The sequence below is a fragment of the Chanodichthys erythropterus genome, chromosome 21 (genome assembly GCF_024489055.1).
Source record: "Chanodichthys erythropterus isolate Z2021 chromosome 21, ASM2448905v1, whole genome shotgun sequence".
Lineage (NCBI taxonomy): Eukaryota > Metazoa > Chordata > Actinopteri > Cypriniformes > Xenocyprididae > Chanodichthys > Chanodichthys erythropterus.
The window spans coordinates 19,993,445-20,015,011 of NC_090241.1; the positions used below are offsets into that span (position 1 = coordinate 19,993,445).

The 21,567-nt window shown below is 35.8% G+C and overlaps 1 protein-coding gene across 4 annotated transcripts in view; it reads right to left on the minus strand.

The window, feature by feature from the left end:
• Positions 1–21,567, minus strand: part of lrrc7 (leucine rich repeat containing 7) — an 87,849-nt gene that overhangs the window by 22,081 nt on the left and 44,201 nt on the right. For 3 of the 4 annotated variants that reach the window (XM_067373820.1, XM_067373818.1, XM_067373821.1), the window contains exons 5-18: positions 20,094–20,183; positions 18,852–18,908; positions 17,962–18,025; positions 14,563–14,637; positions 14,092–14,236; positions 13,923–13,995; positions 9,639–9,768; positions 8,483–8,598; positions 7,861–7,930; positions 6,308–6,407; positions 6,091–6,215; positions 5,679–5,867; positions 4,045–4,167; positions 2,820–2,906 (exon numbers count right to left, since the gene is read on the minus strand). In XM_067373820.1, the coding sequence (XP_067229921.1) occupies positions 2,820–2,906; positions 4,045–4,167; positions 5,679–5,867; positions 6,091–6,215; positions 6,308–6,407; positions 7,861–7,930; positions 8,483–8,598; positions 9,639–9,768; positions 13,923–13,995; positions 14,092–14,236; positions 14,563–14,637; positions 17,962–18,025; positions 18,852–18,908; positions 20,094–20,183 (1,444 nt within the window). The remainder of the gene's footprint in view (positions 1–2,819; positions 2,907–4,044; positions 4,168–5,678; positions 5,868–6,090; positions 6,216–6,307; positions 6,408–7,860; positions 7,931–8,482; positions 8,599–9,638; positions 9,769–13,922; positions 13,996–14,091; positions 14,237–14,562; positions 14,638–17,961; positions 18,026–18,851; positions 18,909–20,093; positions 20,184–21,567) is intronic. The other variant, XM_067373819.1, reaches the window with a different exon arrangement.

Genomic DNA, 21,567 nt, shown 5'->3' on the forward strand with positions numbered 1-21,567 from the left:
CAACATAAATTGTTTATACTAAAACATACTAGGATATATTTGTAATCCAATTTAAGATCACAGTGTCAATAAATATAAATCAAAATAAATTTATTTTCAAACATATCAAATTATATTGAAAAAGGTTGCTATATTAACTGCAGACATTTTGGCTGTATAAAAATCTGTTTGCCTAATTGCATATTACATAAAACTCTATTAGGCAGGACCTGCTTTTAGAAGAACTAAGCCGTTAAAACACACAAGATAGCATTGCGTTAAGAGATTCCAGTTTAAAAATGTTACAAAAGGATCAGAAAGCTAAAACGTGAAATACATGAATGTAGCTAGTATTTACTGTAGGTTCCCTAAAGCTTTTACAGTATGAGTAATGAGTCATTCATTAGAATATGCTTAAACAGTTCCCTTATTATATTACAGTGACAGCTTCATGCTTATAAAACACAATTGTCCCCAAATGACCTCAAAGTTAAACAAAACTGAAGCTGAGAACTATATCAGAAGTAACAGAGTGTGATCTCACACCTCAACATCAAGTTGAGATTCATCATTAGTATTATGTAGACTGTTAGGATTCACAGGCCTTGTCCTGGCTTGTCTGGTCAAATCCCCCAGGAGCAAATCAGTTGCTTCCAGGTCTCTCACAGCTGTCTCACACTCACACCTCTCAGACCTGACTGTTCATCAGCAGGCTGGCTCACACAACCGGCAGCAGAGCAAGAGGGAAGTCACATATCAGAACATTCTCTCAGAACAACGTCTCTGTGTTATTTCCTTATTCCTTTAAAGCCACCTCTCCCCTTCTCTGCCTTCATATTTTCTATTTTGTCTTTTTTCTTCTCTGGCACAAAGGGTCAAAAGAATTGTGACTGTGTAAATTGATGCGGCAGGCTAATGCTTTCTTATTTATGTTAAATGAACTGGGAACAAAATTCAGCATGGGGGCCATTTGATGCATGTTGCGCAGTGTTCGAATTATACTAAAGATTCCAGGGAGGCCTGATATTTGGAATAAAAGACCTCTTATACATTACCATTCAAAAGTTTGTTCATTTTTTTTTTTTTTAAAGAAATGTATACTTTTATTCAGCAAGGATACATTAAATTGGTCAAAAGTGACAGTAAAAGGCATTTAGAATATTACAAAATATTTCTATTTCAAATGCAGCAAATGCTGTTTTGAACTTTGTATTCATCAAAGAATCCTGAAGAAAAGGTATCGGTTTTTACAAAAATATTAAGCAGCACAACTGTTTTCAGCATTGATAATAATAAGAAATGTTTCTTGACCACCAAATCAGCATATTAGAATGATTTCTGAAGGATCATGTGACACTGAAGACTGAATGGTGCTGAGTGGTGCTTTTCCATCACAGGAATAAATTACATTTTAATATATTTACATTTTTTCTGTATTTTTGATTAAACAAATGCAGCCTTAGAGAGCAGAAGAAACTTCTTTAAAGGTGCCGTAGAATGTCTTTTTAAAAGATGTAATATAAGTCTAAGGTGTCCCCTGAATGTGTCTGTGAAGTTTAAGCTCAAAATACCCCATAGATGTTTTTTATTAATTTTTTAACTGCCTATTTTGGGGCATCATTAAATATGAGATGATTTAGGCTTCGGCCCCTTTAAATGCTCACGCTCTCCACCCGCGGAGCTTGGCTTGCCTTAAACAGTATAAACAAAGTTCACACAGCTAATATAACCCTCAAAATGGATGTTTACAAAGTGTCCGTCATGCAACATGTCTAATCGCGTAAGTATGGTATTTATTTGGATGTTTACATTTGATTCTGAATGAGTTTGATAGTGCTCCGTGGCTAAAGCTAACATTACACACTGTTGGAGAGATTTATAAAGAATGAAGTTGTGTTTATGAATTATACAGACTGCAAGTGTTTAAAAAATGAAAATAATGACAGTCTTGTCTCCGTGAATACAGTAAGAAACGATGGTAACTTTAACCACATTTAACAGTACATTAGCAACATGCTAACAAAACATTTAGAAAGACAATTTACAAATATCACTAAAAATATCATGATATCATGGATCATGCCAGTTATTATTGCTCCATCTGCCATTTTTCGCTATTGTCCTTGCTTGCTTACCTAGTCTGATGATTCAGCTGTGCACAGATCCAGAAGTTTTTGTAATGCTTTGAACATGAGCTGGCTTATGCAAATATTGGGGGCGTACATATTAATGATCCCGACTGTTACGTAACAGTTGGTGTTATGTTGAGATTCGCCTGTTCGTCTGAGGTCTTTTAAACAAATGAGATTTATATAAGAAGGAGGAAACAATGGAGTTTGAGACTCACTGTATGTCATTTCCATGTACTGAACTCTTGTTATTTAACTATGCCAATATAAATTAAATTTTTAATTTTAGGGCACCTTTAAAAAAAAATAAAAAAAATGTGTGTCCAAACTTTTGACAGGTACTGTATGTATTACTTTTATAATAGATCTTATTTATTGTTTATCAAAAAGGTTTTTTGGAATCATTCATTTGTATTCATTTGTAAACAAATTTAAATGACAATTCAAAATTGGCCAATCTCCTCTCTAGCCCCCCCTATAATTCAAACACTCACATTATGCTGGAAACTGATGGACTGGGAGTGACCGAATTTCACCTCTTGTTTTTTCCCCTTTCATTATAGGAAACAAACCCATGCATGTATTTAACAAATGTTTCACCCACAATGGGGGTGTCTGAGAAAATGAATTTAATTTGCTTTGAATGCAGTTGAAATGAGCCACCCCATATGCTTAGCTGATTTTCTGCTGTCTGGTCTCTCAGCCACTTACTATGAGGCAGAAACAGGAAGAGGAAGTAACGGCCAGGCTCGTATTCTCTGGCTGTTGCGGCTTGGGAACGACGCGATGTAAAGAAATCTAAGCAAAACAAACATACATACATATATACAAACAAACAAACAAACAAAAATGGATTCTCATGGTCTAGAAAGAAAAGTATGCGTAAGAAACATGAGGTTTATGGCACTGGTACTCCCAAGGTCCCGATAACCCTGATAAAAATAATAATGTTTGTAGCTCCACAGTTTGGCCGGGGGGGTCTTTGAGACCATGGGGGGAAGCAGTGTGAGGCCAAGCTGCGATGGACACAATACACCATGCACTTGTGTGCTATTCTAAACAAAGAGCTACTGCAAGCATAGAAAAGCCTGGCATCAATGAATGGATTATGAATGTAGCTGTTTTTGAGATTTATTCTGGTTTACTCAAATCATCTAAACCATTCCTGAACTCAATTAATATTTTCATATAGGGACCTTTAATGGATCCTCTGAGTTTTCTTGACATTTCACTCTGACCTTTATTTCTGTTTACTAAAAGATTTTCAGCTGTACAACTGAGCAGTGCTACAGGATATAAAACTGAAGACTGAGCGAGAGTAAAAACATTGTAGGTTAGATCTCTAGTAAATAATTGTAGGATATATTAAAAGTGAGTTACCAAAAAAAAAAATTAAGCATTCTACAAGGTGACTGTGACATTCATTACTAATTGCACCAGCTCTGCTCTAATATTCATAGGCAAAGTTAATGACTTCTTTGTTATCCTGTGTCCTAAACAACACTGCAGCTCTGACGGTTGGAGAGGGGGGTTGCTGGCTGTGAGAGATGAAACATTTGCACTGATCTTTGTGTATTTTATCTCCGCAGGTTCGGCTAACCTTTAGCAAACACTCTCGGCACTACACAACACTTTCTGTACATACAGTACAACCAAACTGACTCAGACACCAAGGATGCCAATAACAGGCTTTCAAAGACAAAGAAACTACTGCCTAAATTTCATTACACATTCTCGTCCTTCTCTTTTAAAATTATTGACTTTATAAATCCCTAATGTGTTTTGTAGTTACAATAATTAACCATTATAAAGGTTAAAGGGAGCGTAAAATAAGCTGCAACCCCGAGATATTACTGTGCGTAAATGTTTTAAGAGGATAAAGCTGAGGCTTTCAGCATTTAAAAGAGACTAAATTAAAAGAGAAAACTTGTCATACTTCCGAGCTCTCAGTCAGATCCTCTTTGTCTTTGCGTTTTGGGATGTCAATGGCTGAGTTGTGGATGACACCTTGATCAGACATTGGTGGTTTAGAAAAGTCTTTGACCTCTCGCTCCGTCACCTGTAAAGAACATACGCTAATCTAAAAGCGTCTCGTGATTCAATGACAAAATAAACAGTGACTGTGGATATTCAAGCAATAAGTCACAAATTTTATTTTACCAGGTGTAATCACTGTAACATATTGCCTTTGACTGTGTTTATAAAACTGCAGCAACATCAATATAATAAAATAAACTATGGTTCAATAAATAGTGTGTGTGTATATATATTAGGGCTGTCAACGTTAACGTGTTAACGCATGCGATTAATTCAAAATCCTTGACACATATTTAACGCAAAAAATTACTGAAGCTTGTGAAATTGCGTCACGTAGTAGATGATCTTAAAGTCCATGCTGATTATATCAGAGATGGCAGAGAGAATTATTCATTCCAGTGTCTAAAACAGGAACTCTCTGTCATATTGTGTCATTGTATTTGAAGAGCGTGAGCCCTTCCGCATCGCGCTGTTCCTGTCTGAACAGAACGTCGAAACATCCCATGGCCAGATGATATGAAAACTGTTTCTCGGCTGGATAAAGCAAATCAGCTTCTTGCTTTGAAAGTTTTGATGGATGAGGATTGCAATCAAAGTAAAGATGACTGTGGTGACGTACAGGAGTCGTACATTAAGCACGCGTGAGTCCGTTATGTTGATGCGCATGTATCAGCATGAAATCATGTATGAGCGCTCTCAATGCACTGATCGCACATTGTATTTTTGCACAGACACATTTCAGTACATTTACCTTGTTTTCACACACATTCAGGATAATGTTCGGATTTGTCCTGTGTATTTGGTCAAGGCAGTTGGTTTAGTTTTTTTTGTTGGCATCTCCATGTGGGCCTGTTCAGTATCGCAACTTGACTTGTCTAAAATGCAAACAAGCTCTTTGCTCTTGCACATATACACTGTGAATTCTGAAATGTGTTTTTGCTGTGATTTTTTTTTTATGGGGGCTTTGGTACATATAAATATATTAATTATATAAAAAATATTCAATGTCCTATTTTGGAAAGACATTTTTACAAATTTACCTTGAAAAAAGTTGAAAAATTCATGTTTTGTGAAAATCACACTTCAATCTGATGGTTTACTTTGCTGGATATAGGCAATGATGGCAAAATGGACGTGTTAAACAAGATAAATGGTGTTTGCTTAATTTCACGATAAGTGTGTGATTAATTGCGATTAATCGCAATTAAGGTGTGCGATTAATCGCGATTTTAACAAAATTAATCTATTGACAGCCCTAATATATATATATCCTCTTTTTTCTTTTTTTTTTTTGCAGGGTCTCCCAGGTGGTCCCTTGACCCTATTTTGAAATGTTCTGGTCTAACTATAACTTGCATTAATATAGTAGTCACAGGTATTTGTTTATCAGCATTCCAATCAAAATTCAGAGTCTGATCTATCCTTTTTATAAAAAAAAAAAATAAAATAAAAAGCACTTTGTAGCCAAATTGCAGAGACATTGATGTATGAACCCAGGTACGGCACTGTGAAAAAAAGATAAAGAAGCATTACCTCCTTAGGAGCAATGGGCCACTTGGGCTCATACTTGTCTTGGCTGTGGAGCTCCATATTGGTCCCAGAAGAGCATTTTTCAGTGTTGAGGGGGTGAGTGGTTTTACCCACCAGGTTCTGCACTGACTTCACCATGTTCTTTAGGTCTTCTGGGTAAGGGGTGGGATAGCGCTTCAGATTAATCTCAACCTGCAGATAGAGAGAAGAGGATTCAGCCCATATGGCAGTGATATGACCTTTTCTGATGCTTAAAGGTGGTTTTTCATTAATCACAGCTAACCAGATACAGCAGTCATCCCGGTTACATCTGATATTAACATCTGTGATCAGATCACGTGAGATGGATGTTAATGCCAGGTTTAAACGGGGCCAAAGAGGCTGGCTGTTTCACATTTTAAATTCCTAAGGGGACCTTCACTTTTCCTGAGTTGTCCTCTTCTTCCTTCTTGTCCTCAAACTCAAATGCCACAGTCATCCTCTGCTGTCTCTGCTCCTCCCAGAGAGTGGGATTAAAGCTGTCACTGTCAGACTGGTAATCTGCAGCATGGAAAACACACATCCATCCAAAAAATGTAATCCGGTAAAATTTAAAGAAGAAAAGAGAAACGGCTGATTTACTATATTCTTACCCTCATCATGCCGGGGCTGCTGAGGAAACATGTAGTTGGTAAGGACTCTCTGTTTGGTCTCAGGGTGAGCCTCTGTTTGAAGGGGGATAAGGGCCTTGGACTGAATAACAAAGAGAACTGTTGTAAACAAATACAACTGTCAAATGAAATTTATTAAATGGTAGTATTTATTATGACCACTTTTAAACAGATTTAACAGACAATTAAATACAGTGGCCCCCTTAAAATATTTGGATACATAAATGTATGAACATCATGGAATTACTTTATAAAAATAAAACAAAGTGGCATTTGGTTCAAAGTAATAGTAAAAAAAAAAAAAAGTACACTCTAAAAAACTAAAAAAGAAACAAATTTACTCAGTAACAGTAAATTTGAAACAGTAATATACCGTAAAAACAATGCATTCTGGGTAATTTTATTTGCCGTTTTCGAGAAAGTAACCTAAGCTGCATCCGAAATCGAATACTTCTCTACTATATGTGACCCTGGACCACAAAACCAGTCATAAGTCGCAGGGCTATATTTGTAGCAGTAGCCAACAATACATTGTATGGGTCAAAATTATCGATTTTTCTTTTATGCCAAAATAAGGATATTAAATAAAGACCATGAATATATTTTATAAATTTCCTACCACAAATATATCAAAAATTTATTTTTGTGAGTGGATATGCATTGATAAGGACTTAATTTGGAAAACTTCAAAGGTGATTTTCTCAATATTTAGATTTTTTTGCACCCTCAGATTTTCGAATAGTTGCCAAATATTGTCCTATCCTACCATACATCAATGGAAAGCTTATTTATTCAGTATTCATTTATAAATCTCAATTTCAGAAAATTGACCCTTATGACTGGTTTTATGGTCCATGGTCACATATAGTATGTGAAAAACAGTTCAGCAAAAGAGTAGTATGCCCGAATTCAAAATCAGTAGGTGAAAAGTCCCCAGATGACCTACTACTTCCAGCGAGATTCTGAAGTGTGCATTTGATGGACACTTTACTATCCCATGAGACCACAAGAGAGGATTTATGAATGGAGGTGAAGCGACATAACTGACACTGGTAGGTCACATGATAATGGCAGATGTAGTATGTCTGGATTACAATCATACGTCCCCCATTCATACTATATAGAACATACTTTTTTTAACGGTCACGAAGTAAGTTATAATTCAAATGTAGTACCTACTCAGACAGTGTACGATTTCAGACGCACCTCTATAGGCTACTTTCTCGAAAATGACAAATATTACCCAGAATGCATTGTTTTATGGTATATTACTGTTTCAATGGAAAACGGTATTTTACTGTGTAAATTAGTTTCATTTTTTTTACAGTTATTTTTTAGAGTCAATTCTGAGGGGAAAATTATTTAGTTTCATGTTTTGTTATATAATGCAATGACATTCAAACATCAAGTTTAATATGTGCCCAAACACTAATTGGGGACCCACTGTATTAAATCGTTTGTAAAATATGGTTAAAAGTGGTCCAAATACTGTATAGACTTTGTACACAATTTAAAAAGGAAGTTCAAATAACAACCTGATTGTCAGATAACCAGAGTGCAGCAAGATCTTTCAATTTAGTGAACGTGAAGGGAAGATTCTTTAACCTAAAACAGAACATAAAGAATTAGTTCATGAGAATTTAAAAAGGTAAAACATGGATGTCAAAAGCCAAATGAGACAGTTGGGGGAGTTATTTGGTGTAGTTAAAATGTTATGAAGACCTGTGGTGATTCTGTCCATTTAAGGGGCCCATTAACTCAGGTACTCTAATGGCTATGCCGTGTTTAGTCTTGGTTAAGTTTAATTACTCTGCTTCCAGGTATTCGCATTCAGAGCAACTAAACTGTCCGCACAGCTCATAAAGAGCTTTTTTTTAATTGGCCTGTGGGAAGGCCAGGCACTTTTCAGATGTCATGCCCCATTACTGTGCCATTCTGGAAAATAATAAACACCATCTTCACTGCTTTACATAAACCGATCGGGACTATTCATCAAACCTATAACAGGTTTTAAGTACTTTCTATGCTTCTAGCAGATTTTCATGTGTCTCATCTTATATTTATTAAACAATGTTGAAGATCATGTGTTGGTGTGATAAATGTGTGTACAGAGTATAGAATGAAAAGGAAAAAAACTACAGGAACATCAGGTGTTACCTATTGTCACTTAGATTGAGAACACGTAGCTTTGTCATCTGTCCAATTTCATCAGGCAGAAACTCCAGTTTATTGGAGCGCAAGGACATGACCGTGACATTCTTGCAGTTTCCAATCTGCAGCACAGGACAGGATATGATAGCTCTGGTAAGGTGCAATTTTGTCAGCTTTTTTTTGTTGGATATCAGCATTCTCTCTTTCTCTCAGGTAAAATGACTCTTGTAAACTGTCAATACAGCGAGTGAGGTAAGTGAAGGTCAGCAGGGCATTACCAAGCATTTGGTTTTACAGATTTTCGCTGTGCTGGATCTCAAAATGTATGTGTAGAGAACGCTAAAAATGTATATCCTATTTAAATATTGTATCATTTTTAAATGTGTTATATTTAGTTTGATTTGTCTATATCCTTAATATTGCTTTGTGTGTTGTGTGTACACAGTAAACATTATTTCTTTGGGATTGTGGGAGGCAAATACACTACTGTTCAAAGGTTTGAGGTCAGTAAGATTTGTTTTAGAGAAAGAAAGAAAGAATCTTAAAAAAAGATGTATCATGATTTACACAAAAAATATTAAGCAGCACACATTTTTTCATCATTGATAATTGTTTTTCTGAGCAGCAAATCAGAATATTAGAATGAGTTCTGGAGGATCATGTGACACTGAAGTCTGGAGTAATGGATGCTGATAATTCATTCCAAATTGGAATTTAAAATATATTTAAATAACAAAGAGTTATTTTAAATTGTAATAAAGATAAATGATAAAAACAAATGATGAGACTCGTTTCAAAAATATTAAAAATCAAATCCTTCATATATAATCTATATGACCCCAAAGTCCTAAAAGGTGAGCTTAAAATTTGCCTTGTTTTTGTGAATAATTTCAGAACCCTGTTCAGAATCCAAAATGGTCTGGATTTAACTGGTTTTAGCTGAGCAGTGTTGATCTGGCTAAGATACTATTGTAGACATGCTTGAACCTTTGACAGTTTTAATAGTTTTGAACTGGTTATTTAAACTGGCAACCATCTTAACAAATTTAGCAGGTCTACAGTAGGATGTATTTTCAGCACAAAGCTAGAAGATATATAAAGAATGTATCTTTGATTTCCCTTATTAATTCTGTATAAAAGGCAGGACACTAATACTACTCACCTCCCTGGGCAGCTCAGCCAAGAAGTTCTCATCGGCCGCAAATGTCCGAAGACTGTGCAGGTAGCCAATGGTGGGAGGCAGGGATTCCAGTTCATTACAGCTACAGTCAAACTCCTCTAAAAGTGATAAACTGGCAGATGTAAGAGAAAGCAGGTGAGGAGTGTGCAGTTATGCAAAGTAGATTAATGCCTATTGAAAGCCTATTGAAAACACTTCATGAGATGATAAGATTAATGTATGCATCATGTGATGCCTTTTTAAAGTCCATCAGATAAAGACATAATTAAAGTGCATAAAGATAAAGACATAATTGCCTCAACTGTAACTATTCTGTGAGTTTAGATTGAGTACCAGGTTAGGTGTTTTAACCAAAGTCTTAAAGGAAGAGTTCACCTTTTTTTTTTTTTTTTTTTGCTCACCCTTATGTTGTTCCAAACCCATTTGATTTTCATTTTGTTGAAGACTCTTTTTTTTGAAGAACATTCTCATATAATAAAAGTGAATGACAATACAGATTGTCAATCTCCAAAAATGACAACAAAAGAATCATAAAAGTAGTCCATAACAATTTGTGTACTATTTTCCAAGTGTTCTAAAGCCATATAAAAGCCTTGTGTGAGAAACAGACCTAAAATGTTTATTTATAGAAAATCCTATATAGCACAATCAACGTCAATTATATTTCAAGTGGAAGGTAATTAATAAATATACAGTATTTTCACAAGTAATCATACACTGTCCAAAAAAAAAAAAATACATAGAAAAATGGAAAACGTATTGGCATTTTTCTGCCAGGACATTACTTAGTACATTTACGGACATTTCTTTTAAAGGTGCCATCGAAAAATTTTTTACAAGATGTAATGTACTTCTAAGGTGTCCCCTGAATGTGTCTGTGAAGTTGCAGCTCAAAATACCCCATAGATTTTTTTATTTTTATTAATTTTTTTAACTGCCTATTTTGAGGCATAATTAGAAATGCGCAGATTCATGCTGCGGCCCCTTTAAATTGCGCGCTCTCCGCCCCCTACCGAGCTCTCGACTCTGTCACTGCATAAACAAAGTTCACACAGCTAATATAACCCTCAAAATGGATCTTTACAAAGTGTTCGTCATGCAGCATGTCTAATCGTGTAAGTACAGTGTTTATTTGGATGTTTACATTTGATTCTGAATGAATTTGAGGCTGTTCTCCGTGGCTAACGGCTAATGCTACACTGTTGGAGAGATTTATAAAGAATGAAGTTGTGTTTGTGAATTATACAGACTGCAAGTGTTTAATAATGAAAATAACGAAGGCTCTTTTCTCCGTGAATACAGTAAGAAACAATGGTAACTTTAACCACATTTAACAGTACATTAGCAACATGCTAACGAAACATTTAGAAAGACAATTTACAAATATCACTAAAAATATCATGTTATCAATCATGTCAGTTATTATCGCTCCATCTGCCATTTTTCGCTGTTGTCCTTGCTTGCTTACCTAGTCTGATGATTCATCTTTGAACAGATCCAGACGTTAATTCTGGCTGCCCTTGTGTCATGCCTCGACCATGGGCTGGCATATGCAAATATTGGGGGCGTACACCCCGACTGTTACGTAACAGTCGGTGTTATGTTGAGATTCGCCTGTTCTTCTGAAGTCTTTTAAACAAATGAGATTTATATACGAAGGAGGAAACAATGGAGTTTGAGATTCACTGTATGTCATTTCCATGTACTGAACTCTTGTTATTCAACTATGCCGAAGTAAATTCAATCGTCAATTCAATGGCACCTTTAAACTCTAAAACGTGTAAATCAAATGTTTAAAAAGCATAATTCAGAATATAGGTAAAACACCTGTGAAAAATCAATACGGAAAATCCCTACATATTAACATTTCATATTGGGCCTTATTTTTTACAGACTTTTCTTAGAATGTGTGGCTTAATAAGACTTGGAACATGCAGTACCGAGTGGTGCTATTTTGTCATTTTGAAGCTTGGCATGCTCAGTTCCCATTCATTTTCATTGGAAAATAGTGGCATGTACATGGAGGAATAGAAAGCCAGAAAGGTTTGGAAGAAAATGAAGGTGAGTAAATGGTGACAGGTAAACTATTCCTTTAATATCCAATTTACATTCAAACATCCCATTAAAATGTTTACAATGCGCATACAAAGAATCCAAGCCTGAGTACATTCAGTACAAGTAGTATGAGTGTCTAGGGCTCATATCTTTTTTAAGACAAGGAATAAATGAGTTTTGTTAATGGAAAATGAGAATTATGAGTTATGTGGGACCACTGTCTCCACGTAACAAAGATATGATTAACAGAAGACATGTTCAAGGGATTAATGATGATTTTACTAAATATACTACACTGCAATGCAGTTCTGCTGGTTTTACAAAACACTCTTATCCTATGAAATACTGGGCTCTTAAAACAAACCTTATGTTAGTTTATAGCATTTACAAGGGTCTGGTATATGCCACAGTGTTTATTGAGTCAAACAAGTTTCAGTACTTTTAGTAACGAATGCATTTGGACCTCACATTAGTCATTTAAAACATTTTTGCTTTTTTTTTTCTTATGTATTTTGTTTCTTAGTTACGTTTCCCCTTTATGCCATATTTTAATTTAATGAATTTGAAAGAGGTCAATGTATATTTGTTAAGCTAAGTAAGGTCATTAGTACAACATTTGTACTAGCAGACCGGTCCAGCTGGCCTTCCATATGTAGGGCTATCATTGTGTCTCTTTAAGCAAGATATGGATGCAAAGGTATGCCCTTGCCTAAATAAACATGCTGTGGCAGACGTGTGGGGAATACAAACACTCGCTGGTCTACTTACCCGGTTTTGCCACGTGCACTGAGGTGCCCATTTAAGATGCATGTTTGATTAACACAACACACAGAACCGAGCAATGACAAACCAAGAAGAGAGATGCATGGAGTATAGTATCACAGGAATGAGGTAGTGGTGACAGCTATGATAAATGAAAAAGGCAGTCTGCAGAAAATATGACCTCTCAATTAACAGATGCTGTGAAATATGGTGTATACACCTCGTCCCTGAATTTCCCATTTGATTTTGCATTCAATATTCAAAGTCAAACTTATGAAACGGGTTTGATAAGGTCATTTGTGAAATTAATTTCTGGAAGATTTTTAAACATTGTAGTAGACCAATAAAAGGTAATATTTTTCAATGTTAATTGCATCGTGCCAGCTCAAATGAATTTAACATCTAAATATACAGTATGCTGCGATATAATTATTCAGAAAGATTACAGGGTTGACAGTTTTAAAGTTTAATGAGTACAAGGTACCGCTTTAAAAAAAATCTATGCTGATACTTCTAATTATATCCACTTTCAATGATCAGTCGTTTTGAAAAGATATCACTATAATAAAATGTAAAAAAAAAGTGGCATTAGCTATTCATTATTAAAATCAATTTTTATATGTCAACACTACTATTCAAAAGTTTTGGGCTCAGTAAAAAAATGTTTATATGTTTTTGAAAGTCTCTTATCTCATAGCATTTATTTACAAAAATACTGTAAAACATTTTGATCATTTTAAAGCATCCTTGTTGAATAAAAGTATTATTTCTTGAAAAAATAAATCTTACTGACGCCAAACCTTTGAACAGTAGCATATGAAAGACACAAATGACACTCATTTTGTAGAACGACCAAAACAATAGATCAAACTATTTATTTACAAGTTATTAGATTTTAGATAAACAATATATTGATTCTAAGGAGGTTTTGTTTAGGGTTTTAAATGAATTGTACATTTTAATCCCAAAATCTAATATTGTTTTTCCAATCAGGACTCTACACACAATTTCCCTCAAATATAGGTAATAAAAACAGAAAAGTACTGTTTGAGCTGAGAGTCACACTGAAGTTGACAGTCAGCATTTTCTCATGCTGGGGTGAGAAAAACTGCCAGAATGACAGCAGCAGAGCTGCAGAATTGTTAGATCATGCCCCAGATGGCAATTCACTGAGAAATCCAATACAGAGACTATAAGCTAGAGTTCAGTGTCACTAAATGTCATCATAAAAAGTTGTATATAAATAATTACAAAGTCTCGGATCATTAAAGACCTGCATTATAGGTCTATTATATAGCTATAAACCACAACAAAAATTCTATACTTAAACATTAAAAAACGGCATCAGAGGAATGTTCAGGGATTACGATCTAAGACGTCTCAAAGGTATTTTCTGCCTTTGTCATTTTTCTTTTACACAGCTGGGTGAGTTGTAAGTGAGTTACTAACCTTCCAATAGTGTTAGGCAGTGAGGTGAGCTGGTTGTCATCAACTTTTAATGTTGTCAACTTTTTCAACTTTCCTGTAACATCATAAAGATACATCATACACAAGTTATCTTATATTCTGAAACCTTAAAACCCCAAATTTGTCAAAAAAGTGAGCAGTGGAACTTTACCTATTGAATCAGGTAACTGTTGCAGCATGTTGGAGGAAAGAAGTAGGTCCTCTAAGGACTCACAGCCAGAGATATCTGCATCTAGACTCTCAATCCTGTTCTTGGCCAAGTCTAGATATCGCAGCTGCCTCAGTTTCCCAACAGACTTCGGCAGACAGCAAGAGAGATAAATGAAAGAAATCATATATTATCCTTTATACATATATTATTGTCCAGTATCTACATTAAAATGTTATGTTGTCAACTTCCAATAGTTTCCACAAAGATTTTGTCATCATTTACTGGTACTCAAGTTCTTTTTACCATAATAATGGAATGTTAGAATGACAAGGAACTAATTATATAATGATAAAATGCTAATTTAGCCTTACTGATATAATATATGTATGAAATTTATAACAGGGTTGACAAGGTATACTCATATTTAGTATGCTACTCTGGAAATTGCGAGTGGATGTATCCTGTGCTTACCCCTGGTATGGTTTGTAATGAATTGTTGTCCAGCCACAGCTCTTTTAAACTATGGATCTGCTCCAGCACTTCTGGCTGTAACATTAAAGAGGGTCATGACCAACAAAAGAACAATATATACAGTTTTGCATCACAAATGAAAACCAATATATGAATGTTAATTAAATCGTTAAGGTATACACTCTTAAGCTGCTTTTCCACCGTCGGACCAAACGGTTCTAAGAACTTTAAGGAATGGTTCCAGTTATATTTCTTCTTGAGCTTGGTTCAGCACAGCACAATTACAAACCATTCTGGGTCTGGGATTCTCAGCATGGCTGGCTAACAGTAGATGGCAGAATGTGTGTAGTGATGTCGCCATTTAGGATTTGTCACTTGTCTCTTGCCTAGATGCCAGTTTCTCTGTAGCTGGCCAAGTGTGCTATTTGAGCAAAGTTAACGCAAGTTAATAATAAAATTAAAAGAAATATCTGATCATACTCCATAACATGGTCACTATTTACATCTCATTTCATCTGTTAACCAAAGCAATGACTGACACATTTGTATTGTATTTGAAAGAGCTCTTATGTCAGAATGGTTCTATATAATTAGAAATGTCTTAAATGATTGCAAAATGCTTTCACATTTAACATTTTTCTAGTGATAAAGTATGTTTACAAGCTGCTCTATTAAAAAAATGAATCAAAAGAAAATGCATTAATTGAAAATAAATCCATAAAATAATCCCATGATGGAAACCCCAAAAAGGTTATAATATATATATATATATATATATATATATATATATATATATATATATATATATATAATGAAATGCAGAACCCTTTATGGTTCTATCTTATGGTTCTAACCTCTTCAAAGAGAGTAGCTTTTTTAAAACATGTTTTTCCTCTCAAGTTGAGGAATCGTACAATACTTTCCTTGGCAAAGTGTATATACATATTTATGCCTTTAACATATGTGAAATAAACCCACTAACTGAAAGATTAAATGTATAGAGAAAATTTGAATGATTCTGGGGCTAAAACATAAACAGAGAGACACTATGTGGTGATAAAAGTATTTTAAATCCTCTGAGAACCTTGATTTGCTTTTCTACATCATCTAAGATATTCAAAAAGCAAAACTAAATCAAATATTATTGTAAAAAGGAAATACTGGAGCCTATTTTCATTTCTGAAAATCACTTTAAAGTGGGTATTAGACATTAAATCAAACCACTTTACTGCACATCCTTTGAATCATTATAAGCACAAATATTATAAGGTAATGAAATCAATAACCAATTCATATAAAATAAAAGCAAGATCTTGACAAATATCAACGTTTCAGAGGCCTCAGAAACAAATGATTGTTTTAAATCGAGTTTCAAAAGACCCAAATCCTCTGTGTGCCACAGACTCATCTAGTTCTTAATGGCTTCTCTCTGTTTTTCTCTCTCTTTGAGCCTCAGCATCTGTCCCTTCATGATCCCCTCAGCAAGGACTTCAATTAAGAAAATATCTGCAGCTCAGGGCACCACACCAACCAACATCTGCCAACATCACAGCAAGAGTTAGATATCCTGACAAATGCCTCATGCCATCGGTGCTTCATTCTCAATACCCATTGTTTGAGGACTGTGTGCTGTAAGAGAGAAATATTTCTCATGACACCATCAGAGCTATAATAAATGAAACTTATGATTGTTTTCAGGCTGTGCAACTGCTATGCCATGATTACCTGACATGATGCAATGCATCCAAAAATACTTGAGGAAACCACTGAGTAAAATTTCAGTTGAGGATTATTGCTTGTTAATGTGCTATTGTTTTTCTCATTAAAGATGTGGTACTTTCCATGAAAGAGTACAAAACAGGGCCTGAAACTCATTGAAATGAGATGCTTAACCTTCAGATAATGTTGAACGTCAATCAGAGAAGGTAAAATTAAATATTATATGAGCTGTTTAATCTTCTGTTCATTTTATGAGGCTTGCAATTTTTGTAGCCCTGATATTAAAACTTATAATATGTCTGGTTTTGTGTGATTCTGTCATTTAACTAATAAAACATGGAATTAATAAATAACAATACATCTGAGGTGAGACAGACCAAAAATCACCATTATCACAGATATTTAAGCTATTTTTTCAGGCTATGTTATTTTTAGGTTTGATAATAATTTACTTTTATAGTTTATAGTTATACAAGAAAACACAGGATTTGTTCCTCTGATGCCTTCAAAAAGCAATGGGACTCCATCATTCCATGAAGAGGTTTCACCAAAAGTGGTAGTTAGAAAAACAATACTACTATTAAAGGGGATGATATACCACTAATCAAGAGTGTGGCTCAAGAAAATAGGGGCCTGAGCACAAATTAAAAGAGCATTGATGGCGCTGCCAACAGGAAAGGTCAAAAGTTATTTGAAAAGTCATCCGGAACTGGGAAACAGAGATTGAAAGTCCAGACAGCAGAACCAGAAAGTATTGATGGGTGTTCTCTTATTACTTGGGGGCTTTGAGCAGTAAAGTACGCTTACTGCAATGCCAAACCATCTGTTCCCTTTGGAAGCATTGATGCGCGCATGCATTTTTTCATCACCCAAGGACAAAGTGCCCTGGATATTCCAAATGTGTGTATGCCACTTATACAAAGTTTAAAAGTAATTTCACAACTCTACAAACTCCACCTGTTTGGTAGAGGGAAGCTTAAAATAGGGCTGGGCAAACACTAAAAAGTGGGCAAATTTAGTCACAAGAAGTATTACAATAGTATACTTTCAAGTATACTACAAGTACAATTAGTTTATTATCGATATCGAGGATTTATTGCTTAAATTGTTTTTCCAGCCATTATTAAAACTGTTTCCAAAATGGAAACCAATAGCTCCTAATCTAACAATCACCAAAGCAAAGTCATTATTGGAAGAAATTTGCTATTAATGGCTAATTTGGAGTTCAACTGCCACAGTTCCTCGAGACACAGTAACTTGCCCGCTCACAGACCTGTTCATTGATTTATACTTAAATAAATTAATGCAAAACTGCCAGCATCAATTGCTGAAAGAAACTGCTATAGGCAGGTTGTGAGTGCGGCTACCTGGAATACATAAGATAAATTCCTTGCCATTGTTTACTCTAGCTTGGGTGAGCCAATTAAATGCAGCTCAGTGGTGAACGTTCTGTCATGGCAAACGCTGCGTGTTTGAACCAACTCATGAATAATGGATCAGCGCATGATGCAACCAACGCAGTGCAGCACCAGAGACAAGAAACTCTGCGAATGGAGGCAATAGCTTCCCCTACCCCCTCCTCTATTCCCGCTTAAGCCAAAATCCATGCTGGGTAAAGACTGAGTGAGGTAACAGCTGTCCCATTGATAAAAGTGTTCAATAGGAGAACATCTTTCTTACCAGTTCAGAGAATTCATTGCTTCCCAAGTCTAACCGCTCCAGTTGCGAAAGCCTATGAATTGACCTGCAACATGACAAGAAAAGAAATCAAATCTCACTTGACATATTGTTAAATGCACCTTTATGTTTAGGATTTAAAATGCTAGTCCATCCAATAAAGACAATTCTGTAACAATTTACTCGAATGTTCGTAATGACATAGCCCACATTCAGTATGCTGCTGCATGTGGGCAAACACCTCTTTCCCAGTTTGGAGAACATTACTTCATACAGTCTGGTTTGGAAGGAAGGATGGGCAGTATTATTGGTGGCAGATAAAAATAGTCTTGAACCAGGACATCTGAACAAGTCAGCAAGCATAAACCACAGTGTGCAATATGTGTCTCTCTCTAGAGGAGTCCAAAGGTCTTCCCCACTGTGACAAATGACATTGTAGACTCTGCTACACTGATTCTCTGTTACTAACTCATGTCACACATTACAAAGGGATGAACAAAATGGAAAATAAGAATTTCTTTTCAGGGAAGATAAGAGAAGAGTTTTATATATTAACGTAATTATTTGAAATAGCATTAAACTCAAACATCAATATTGCCTTATTTGCTCAGTGTAATGACAAAAGCTCCATCCAGCTCTAAGTAAAGAAATTCAAATATAATTTATTCAAAATGATTTGTGGGGCTAAAATACTTGACAAGAGGTAAAGACTAAAAATAAAGCAAAAGTACACCCTTAAAACTATTTTTAAATATGATGAATCTAAATAAACAAAACATTTTGATGAGCCACAGACCCAAGGTCCTACACCAAACAGTTTTCTTTTGCTTTTTAACGGCATGTATTTATTTATTGATCCCATGTTAGCAGGCCCCAAAGAATTAGTGACTTACTTTGGCATAGTTTTCAGGTGATTCTCACGAAGCTCCAGGATCCGTAATTTAGACAATCTGAAAAACAAGAAAAAATCTCCATCTCAAAGTTTTTTCTACAGCAAACGCAGAGGGATGAATTTACTAAACAACAGTTCTTCCACTTCACATGTGGTATTTGAGCACCAAAAATACGTATTAACTAATCACTCACAATGCAGTTTATCCAGACACATTAAAGGATTAGTTCACTTTCAAATGAAAATTACCCCAAGCTTTACTGACCCTCAAGCTATCCTAGGTAAATATGACTTTCTTCTTTCTGATGAACACAATCTGAGATATATTAATAAATATCCTGATGCGTCTGAGCTTTATAATGGCAGTGAACGATGCCAATGAGTATGAAGCTGAAGAAAGTGCCTCCATCCACATCCATCCATCATAAACATACTACACACAGCTCCGAGGGGTTAATAAAGGCCTTTTGAAGTGAAGCGATGCAAGTGATGCATTTGCATCGCTTCACTCCAAATTAGCCATTAATACGTTTATGATGGATGGATGTGAATGAAGGTACTTTCTTCAGCTTCATACTCCTTCATACTACAGCTTATTAATATATCAGGACATTTATTAATACGTCAGGATATTTATTAATATATCTCAGAGTGTGTTCATCAGAAAGAAGAAAGTCATACACACCTAGGATGGAATGAGGCTGAGTAAAGCTTGGGGTAATTTTCATTTGAAAGTGAACTAATCCTTTAATGTGCCCTTCTTGCTATAAAATTTTCAAACGCTCTAGCTCTATTCACCTTTACATTTTGTTACCACCTTCTAAAAGAGCATGAAAAGAATCAAATGCTATAATAACAACAGACAGTCTGTGCAAATACACAGTTTTATCAGGGCAATTAATTCTTAGTGAATTCCTGCAGATTCTTTTATAAAAACTAAATGCAACAGCCCTTGACCAATGTAAGCTGTGATAATGAATCCCTCTTTCCCCAATGCAAGTGAAATAACTATTTATCATTAAACCCAATATGAGCTGCGAGAACCCATTTATTCATGAAAGCTTTAGGCAAATCACTGCCAGAATCAGCACCATGCTGCTCCTTGGATACAAAATAACATCTAAAAATAAAAACACTTCGATGGCAACAAGAAGAATGTGACCAACTCAGACAGGTGTGTTAAAGAGCTGTTTCACAATTCCCAGCAGAGCAGGAACAGAGAGGCCCACAATGAAGCGCTTACCTCCCAAAATTGGCAGGCAGGTATTCAAGGAAGGCGTCATTTAAGAAGAGCTGTGTCAAGTTGAGGAGCTGGGTGAAGCCGTCTGGGAGCCTGCAGGAACAGAGGAGGTGATCAGACCCTCTCAAAGGCCAGTGCCCTTAAGATTTGATAAGCGTTAAGTACTTCAGGAGCGGTGAGAGCCATCTGTAATCCCTCTACACTTCCCCTTCTACTGGCTCTGTTAGCATCCCAGTAAATGGAGTCACTTGAGGGCTGATTTAATCACAATATGAAGAAAAGGGCTCTCTGCAGCGACCATGCACTGGATCCTGAATGTTTGATCCTCTATCATAAACTTTTGAATCAAAGATTTTAAGCTCAGCTTCAGAATGAAGGCCAAATGAATAAATTGAGCTAAAAATAGAAATGCATGTCTAATCTCTCCTTGAGTGGACTTTGGTTCATTTTTAAGGCATGATGTCTACTACTATTAAAATATCTAGTTTTTTACATATACTCAGGGTGCGAAAAAAAAAATATCCCCCCCGGGTGATGCTACTCCACAAACCACCAACAGAGCATATACAATACCAAAAATAAAAATCTTTTTTTTAAAACATCGCCAAATAAAACGCTGCGTTTATATAGAACTGCCTCTTTACGACCACAACAAACGGGACACTTTTCAGACGCGCATTCCGACTTCGCCAGTTTGGACTACATCCCTCAACTTCCTTCTTTAATGACGTCACTAAAACAGTTTTTTGACACCTCCGCCCACAGGAATACACAAAAAGGGGGCGTGGTCTTGTTGCGCTCCCACAGAGAAGAGCAAGAGTTGCGTTTGTAGAGTGTGTTTGTTGCCATGTCGTCGAAACGCAGTCCAATCACCTTTGTTTGGCCTTCCCAGGGACGCTGTACTTAGAGATCAATGGTTACAATTTATGTTTAACTCGGTTCCCGAAAATTACAATTGTGGTATCCTTACTGCAATAGTTAATGTTGGACTGCAGTGCACATAATGGCCACAAGAGGGGACTATGTTTATGTAGTATATCGCTGTTTTCCGTATGAGGTACTCTTCTGAGTGAGTGCTAATGTTGTACATTTTCTGTTGCTGCTTGTGGAGATTAAAGAGTTCAGTCTCTCGGGAATTTTTGTCTTTTGTGTTCATTCGGCACAACACCACAATAATCCACATGTAAAACTATGTGCATCTCCACGTTATGGTAAGAGACGTGACCTTTCCGGGCAAGGGGCGCTAAGCTGCTGTCGAATCACAACACAGGAACCGCTGGCACAATCAGAACTCGTTACGTATTTCTGAAGGAGGGACTTCATAGAACAAGGAAGTCATCAGCCCGTTTTTATGACAGTGGAAACAGCGGTATACAGATAAGTAAATTATGTGAAAAATACTGTGTTTTTTTTACACGCGAAACATGAACACACGTTATATTGCACACTATAAACACAATCAAAGCTTCAAAAACCC